An 8129-nucleotide genomic window follows, 5' to 3' on the forward strand; every position below is an offset into this window, starting at 1 on the left:
ACTGAATATGTGTGCACACATACAGGCCTCTGTTCAGTGCATTCATGAGTATCCCTACAAGAGGCTGCTGTAATCCTGTGCTGACCTCTTCAGGTGAACTGGCACAGTTGTACTTGTTAAAAAATTAAAAATGAGCGCCCTCTGTTGGACGATAGGCCGGTACAAGGGAAAATATATCAAAATAAATACAATAAAAAGCTGTGTTACAAGAAAAGGCAGTAAGAAATGTGCATTAAGGTTTAAGTGATTTATAAACAACTACAGATGTTTTTAACATAACCTGATATTATCACAAGAACTGTGCATCAGTGGGGAAAAACAAACACACACTCCCTTGAGGTTGTTTAAAAATGAACAAAAATCTGATTTGCGTCAGTGTCGCAACATTTAATGTTATGGGAGTGTTTAAAATTCTACTTTCAACAAAACAGAAAACAAAAAGGCACCGCTGGGATTCGAACCCAGGATCTCCTGTTTACTAGACAGGCGCTTTAACCAACTAAGCCACGGCGCCACGTGGTTTCAGGCCTCGAGAAGAGTTTATGAATGATAACACAACCTGAGAGACTTGTTCAGGACACATTTATTATTTAAAAAAAAAAAAAAAAAAAAAAAAAAGGGGTATGTACATAACATTATGTTAATAGTAATATGAATTTTATTTACATTGCAGATCTCCACGGCCTGCCATGAAAATCGTGAAATATTCGCCCGCCCCCAAAACAGCGATCTGGTCATTCGTGTCCATTTTCCCCGTCACATTAGTTGGCATACCTTGTAACATAACTCGGGTACCGAGTTTCAGTTGGAAACACGTGTCATTTGCTTCCCCCCCCCAGGACTCCGCCGAAGCCAACTCAGCAAGGACAGCTTTCAGTCAAGTGCTAAACGTTATCTTTGCAACCCCATCCAAAATATAAACAAACTATGTGCAAAAACAAAAAACCAAGCAAAAAGGACATTGTGAAATCATCTGATGTGCATCATACTGGTGTTTCTTAAATAGATAACGAATAGCATAAGTCACCGTCACCACCTCCCCAAGGTAAACTGGGCGCCTTTGTCCAAAAATGGAAGCGCAACACTTTGAAAGACCGCGACATCACTGAATGGGTACACTAGTGGAGGCCACCACGGCAACTGGCGACACAGCGTGGACGTATGGGTGTGAGAACGGATACACTGATGTAGCAGACTTCCTGCTGCAGGCTGGCTCGTGGCTGTTACACAAACGGACGTGTTGTTGCACGTGGACCCATTCATGTCGTGATCTTCAATATGTTGCTCTCCGTTTTGTCAGTCATGCCAAAAGATAGTCAATCATTGAGCTGTCCAAGTTGGGCAGAGTGGGAACCATCAGGTCCTGGAAGCACAGATCCGACAGGTCGTCCAGGGTCTCTATAGAGCTGGAGAGAGCCTGGAGGCCTGGCCGACTCTGGATGTCTTCCTTGTGGACAGGATGGCTACGTTCTGCTGGCTGTACCCCCCGTGCATTGAGAAAAGCTTCAAAGTCCTCTGGTAAATCCAACTCATCCAGTCCACCGTATGGAAACATGTTTTGGCAGTAGCTGGTGACGTCCTGGGATTGGTGGCAAATGATTTGGGGAACGCCTGGTGACTTGGCCTGGATGTCCAGGATTGACGAGAGCCTGGTGGACTGAGGTAGACTGGGCACACAGTAGCCTGTTGGAGACGCAAGGCTGGGACTAGGAGGTAGAGGAGAAGCCACCTGAGGACTGCACGGCGTCTTGTGCTTGACCTGTGGGGGTTTGGCGGCTCCTCGAGTTGATTTCTTGGTCTTAAAGAAGCGTGCGCGCCGATTTTGAAACCAAACCTGAAGAAGATTGAGAATTATATGAATCTCTTAGTCAACAAAACATGTGTACGTTGTCTAAATTAGCCTTAGGGCGCGCGTGTCCTACCTGAATTTTAGACTCCGGTAGTCCAGTTAGAGAGGCCAGGGTTTTCCTCCCATTGATATCCGGGTAGGGTGTAGCAGAGAAGGCGCTCTCCAGCTGGCTCAGCTGCGCCTTGCTGAATATTGTGCGCTTCCGGCGGCACTTTGTCTTGGAGTTGATAGTGTATGGAACATGGTGCACTGCAGAGGGAGGGCAAAACATTTTGTTAAAACTTAGAATTACATTTTAATGCAGAAATTAATTTGCAGAGTCAACAGTCCTTATATTTATACAGATGTTTGGCCTTATATTTGCACATTTTAAATGTGCAAATATAAATAGATGTCCACCTACCCGTGCTGGAGCTCTGTGCCGACCCGTTGTTGTTTCTGTCAGTCAGTGCATCAGGCCACAACTGCTCCGAGAAAAACGTGATGATCTCAGAAACATCACCACTGGTAAAATCCAACCCGCACGCCATTGTATCCGAAGCAAGCAGTTAAGAGGGGGAATAAGTTTCCGTGACTGAGTCCCAGACGCCTCTCCGGTGAGCAGGCATGATGTCAGAGGGATTTTATAGCCGTGTTCTGCAGACACAACACGACCCCCTGCGTGGCATCCTCTTGCACATCACAGACGCGATCAGGCTTTGCAAACGCGTGGCTTTGATGTGCTGCTCACCTGTTAATGGCTGTCTGGATAATAGGTGTCTGTTTGATCCCCGATGGCACGTTAATGGGCCCCGTTTAGACCAGAGAGACAGCTTGTCTTCAGCTGCGGACACCGAGATGCTCCAGAAACCTTAAAATGATTCAGAAAGATGAATCAAAGACACCCGCAGGTGAAGAAATTAACTTATCATGGGCGTGTTTTCTTTCATTTTAAGATCATTTTCGAAGCAAGACACTCTGATTTTATGGTAACTATTTTGGCCTGAAATTATATACACATGTGTTACTAATCAACACCGGGGGGGTCAAATTAAAATGATTGGAAACACCTTGAAGCGCCAGAATGGTTGCTCTGATCCGGGTCCAGTTTTGTTTTTGATAATGCTCGTCATAATGATATTCATGAACGTATACAGTGTAAGGCGTCCGCACTACGAGGAGCGAAGCGACACCGGCACTGTTTTACTGATTTGAAGCTCCAGTCTGCGGCACATCCTCTAACCGCGCGGCGCCTCCTGGTGCGCATGAAAGCGGAAGTGTATTGGAGAAGTTGTGGGAGTGATGCTTCTGTCAGCTATAATGTGTGAAGGTGACAAATCAGGCTACTTCTTTTCCCATCCTTTTCTTCGTTGTCGGTTGTGTTTCCACCGAACGAGACATCAAAACACCGGATCACTCGTAGTCCCTTTCAGCCAGTTCCCAGGCGAGTGCCAGACTCGCAGCTCCATCACAAACAGACAGAAACAGGCTGCATGTATTAAATTACACCACGTCCATTGATTTTGCTTATAAGCAGTTTTTCTAATGCTATATTTTGTAGAGGCCGCATGAAATAAAAATTAGCCCACTTGAACTGAGACGGCGACCTTGTTGATTGGGTCAAATTAGCTGTGAAGTGCTCTACGTTCACCCTCTCTCCAGAGAACAATGCGCCATTAAAAAGATCATAAGCCAAGCTCACGTGATTTGATTAAATACAATAACATACCAATAATGCAGCAAACTGTGTAGTACAAAGAGTGGCCTGTGTTTGTGTGGGACACGTTTGTAACGCTGGGAAGTGCTAGAAGAAACATTTCCAGTTCCACAAATAGCTAATATTAACGGCCAAAGAACTTCTCCCCAAAAGACTTTGTTTTAAATGGTGCTTACAGACTTGTAGTAGAAATAACTGTAAGGAACCATTTTCGGGAAAGCTCAGACTGTTTTTTGTTGTTGTTGTTTTTTGTTTTTTTGTTTTTAGTAAAGAAAACTTGATGCATTTAAATCTGCCAGGTCCAAGTGTAACCGTGACAGTGTCTTCTATAAAAATAAAACTGCACAGGATTAAAAGCTTCCTGCAAACACAAACTGCTGTTAGGAACACTTTGGTTTTAGGTCATGGCCTAAAAATATGCAGCTACACTGTTTTAGCATATGGAAGATAAATGCTCTGTTTTATAAAAATGCAACTGTTTAAATTCTTTCTGTAGGTAAATAATGACATAAAATTAAGTCGAGTGTTGTCTGTTCAAATTGTCTTATCAGTAATTGTTAATTAACTGATTAATTTGTATACTCCGGTTCTTTCAGATAATAATCTTTAGGTTTCACTGTAATGAAGATAGATTTGCATATCTCTTATTAAACAACACTTCATATAAATATTTTCCCCAAAAATGAAAATACTATGACTAATGAGAGGAAGAAGAAATGGGAAAACTATATGAAAACTGCCTTTAGTCACAGTTTTTGGTTAGCCGTCACTTTTTGGGGGGGGGGGGAATTTAATCTTATTCCCCAGAAATCTCCATAATTTATGCCTCTGAGCTGAAATTTTCCCTGTTGAATTTAGCATTAACAGTAAAAGGTGACACATTAACCTGCATGGCACCCACAGTGGCAGCTTTCCCAGCTCTCAGACTTAAGAAAAGTGCCCTGCAGTGTTGACTTTTGAATGCTAGAGCCAATGAAAATGTGGGACACAGTTTCTATAAGTCTCTGTATGTGGAAAAGCAGGAAAATGCATTTAATATATAAAGTGGGAGACATGGTCCCACCAATCAGCAGGTTCTGCAGATGACTGAAACATGTGCTTACAACAAATGTGAGTGGACAGCTGAAAAGTTTGTGATGTGTTTGTGGTACAAAAATCCGTTTTACTTGCCCTACTTTATTGTAAAGCTTTTTCTAAAGCTACAGATGCAGAAATAAAATGATCCACTAGATGGCAGCATTTAGTCGCTTCTATCTATCTATCTATCTATCTATCTATCTATCTATCTATCTATCTATCTATCTATCTATCTATCTGTCTGTCTGTCTGTCTGTCTGTCTTTGAGGGTTGCCAGAAACAATAAAATCTGCTCACTATTAAAGATTATAAATCTGGGTCAATTGCACCGGACCAATCCAAACTGACTAAAGTATGACAGCAAGGCCAAGAACTACACTGCTGGGTTAACAATACAACTTAAATGGACTTAATGTTCTATCCAAATGTTAACTGGGATGTTGGGTTCACTGTATGTCATAAAGAGTCAAATTCTTTTAGCAGTTTTTAAGTATCCCCACATGTATAACAGCTCACAAATACAAATTAAAGGCAAAAGCTGCAAAAGATCATGGTGGAATAAAGATGCAAAGTGGATTCCTAAAAAATGATATTTCTGGTAGATGATGTTCAACCCTCCTGTAGAGTCCAGCTATCTAGTGAATGCTGTTTGAGACTTTGTGTGGTTTATTATTATCTGTCTATGTGATAGAACATTAATACATTAATTGAGATTTCTTCTCATTGCATTTTTACTTCAATTGTTACTAATCATAAACTGACATGGCGATCTGTTTCATAGACTTCATCTTTTCTTCTCACTCAGTAGTCGCTCTCTTCACTTTTCCCCTCTCCTGCCCGCTCCTCTGCCCAGACTGTGTTCCCAACCTCACCGTGGAAAACACACAATACACAAACTGTCTTTTTCTCTGTGTGTGAATGCCTCAGTGTATACCTCACAAACTCAGGTGTGCACACAGAGAAACGCTGCACTCCTGTGTCCACACTCCCCTCTAAGAAATCAGGATTGACACTCAGGTGTGAATGACGCTCTGACCTCCTCTCCGTCACCTCAGTCCTTGCTCCTTCCTTCACAATACACAAACGCCGCTCCTCAGTCCTCTATTTGATGTGGAAACTCATTCCACATTTCCTGTCAACCTGAGAGATTTTGGGGGCCCAATCTTGCGTTCTGCATAGCAGAGGCGAGGGGGTTACTCCTCGCCTCTTGTCCCGTGCTTGTAAAGGCCCCTCTGGATCTGAGAAGTAGGAGCAAAGTGTGATTCCAGCTTGGCTACGGATAAAAGGACAACAGGCCAAGCAGCAAAAGCAACACACACGATTTAGTGCAGCTGGAGATACAAAATAAATGGGTATTACAGCTCAGACGGAAAGGAAGCTGAAATATTCTGTCAGCATTGCGATCCAACAGGTCGGTGTGACTTCAACTTGACTTTGGATAAGTAAGCAAAGCATAAAGTCAGTGAAGGAGAAAACTGTGGCTGTAGATCACATGTTGTTCAGTGAACTTCATAAACTGAATTAAATCCAACAAAGTAACATATAACATGCAACTATTATTTCTATTATTCATGTAGCTTAATGTTTTGGTATTTTGGCCATTTTTGTGCACTTAGCTACTGAAACTACTGATGTTTTTTTTCCCAATGAAATTAAAGAAATTAATTTCACCCCTCTTTTGGTCAAAATCCTGACCAAAGGCACAACCTGTGCGTGCAAACAGGTGGTGATTAATTATCGCTGCTGATGAACAGATGTTCAGAGACATTGTTAACTTGTTTGCTCCTCCAACCTGGGCTACAGTTTCTCAAGCACAGGTGTCTGATGGACATTGTACATCAGACACAGTCCAGCATATACAGTTTGATCTTCGTCTGTTTTAACGAAGCAGTCTTAACTCGTTTTTCTAAATAGCTTTAGTTAAACAAACATTTCTCAAATTTCAGTGCTGTAATTGTAAAACTGTTCTCTGTAATTATGTATGATTTAAATCGTTTCTCAACAGTTTTAACAAAGAACATAGAATTAATAGAGGCCTAATTTAGATCACCTCACTGGTTGGTTGATTATACAGCATTTGCCCAAATAAAACATTTTAAATGATCTTTTATTCATTCTCGACTCAGGGGATTCTGTAGTTTTTGTACTTCCAGACATCTCTGCTGCCTTTCATGCCATAAATCACTACAACAGGCTGTAATCGGTTGGAGCATGTTGTCAGAATCAAAGGAATTGCTCTGCAGTGCTTTAGATCTTATGTAACTGATGCAGCCTTTTCAGTTTAACAGGGGGATAGATCATTGTGCTTGCTCATAGGGGGTCATATGATTGTTGGGTTTTTCTGTATATCTATTATTGTACGATCTACTGTGCAATATAACGTGAATGAACAGAAAGCAGATGTCATATTGTTTGGAACACATGACCTCTATGACCTCGGCCCTTTGAACAAAAGTAAAAGTAAAAAACAGACCAAGCTTGGGAGTCATCTTTGACAGCACTTTTAATTTATATCAGTTTGACTTTTCTACTTACCTTTATTCAGGTGTCAATCATTGATCAGTCAATTTAATTGGCATATGCAAGCAACACCGTACATTATCCATAATGGCTTCCTTTGTAATATAATGGCTGCTGTTTAGTTTAATATAGTTTAAGATTTTATATTTTGCCATTGCATAGGTTAGTGCTTATCTCTGATCTTTTAACCCTGCACACTTCCACTGAATCACTGAGATATGCTTAGCAAATGCTCCTGCCTGTCTCGAGCTCCTGATTAAACACAGGAGGTGGAATTGTGGAACAAACTGCGTCTTCACATCAGCATCTCCCATGTTTATTCTTTGGTTTTTAGATCAGACTGAATTCTGACTGTTATTTATCTGTTGTTTTACTCTTTTTGCTTTAATTCTATGTTCTTTGAATCTGTTGTTTTATACCAATTTTTATTTATTTTTTAGATGTGCAGCACTTTGGTCCACAGCTATTGTTTTTATATGTGCTGATAAATAAATGTGACATGACAGTGAATGAATGAATGAATGAATGAATGAATGAATGAATGAATGAAGCGGTCTTGCTCGACTCAGGCTATGTGTTGGATTGTCGCAGTGCTTTTTGGGGTCTGCAGAAGCCTGAATGGGAGATTGGATATCATTCATAGACAAGAATATTACTCCCCTATTTCCAGGAATCACAGAGTACTGAGATTTAAAGCAGACGTGTGACTGCTGGCATCTGATAAAAGATGGATTCAGCCTCAGCAGGGAATTGATTTGGATATGAATATATGCAATATTCACACTAGGTTTTAGTACATTGTTACTAACAATAGCATAATTTGCTAGATGTCACTAGTACATAATTTTAAATCGTCAATATGCCAAGTCTGCAGCTAAGAAATGATATCGTAACTGCAGTATGCACTTACTGTCCACTTTATTAGGTGCACAACCATCTCTAGGATTTATAGAGAATGATCTGAAAAAGAAAAAATATCCAGTGAGT

The 8129-nt window shown here is 41.1% G+C and overlaps 1 protein-coding gene and 1 non-coding gene across 2 annotated transcripts; both read right to left on the minus strand.

The window, feature by feature from the left end:
• Window positions 1–440: 440 nt before the first annotated feature.
• trnat-agu (transfer RNA threonine (anticodon AGU)) lies at window positions 441–514 on the minus strand. The gene has a single exon. It is a non-coding gene; the product is annotated as a tRNA-Thr (tRNA).
• A 721-nt stretch (window positions 515–1235) lies between these two features.
• Window positions 1236–2848, minus strand: LOC102082113 (cone-rod homeobox protein). The gene is made up of 3 exons (XM_005452653.4): window positions 2253–2848; window positions 1923–2098; window positions 1236–1834 (listed from the first exon to the last, which is right to left on the minus strand). Exons 1-3 carry the CDS (start codon window positions 2377–2379, stop codon window positions 1301–1303), a joined length of 837 nt encoding a protein of 278 aa, XP_005452710.1. The 5' UTR covers window positions 2380–2848; the 3' UTR covers window positions 1236–1300.
• Between the last annotated feature and the right edge of the window lie 5281 nt (window positions 2849–8129).

The sequence above is a fragment of the Oreochromis niloticus genome, linkage group LG10 (assembly GCF_001858045.2).
Source record: "Oreochromis niloticus isolate F11D_XX linkage group LG10, O_niloticus_UMD_NMBU, whole genome shotgun sequence".
Lineage (NCBI taxonomy): Eukaryota > Metazoa > Chordata > Actinopteri > Cichliformes > Cichlidae > Oreochromis > Oreochromis niloticus.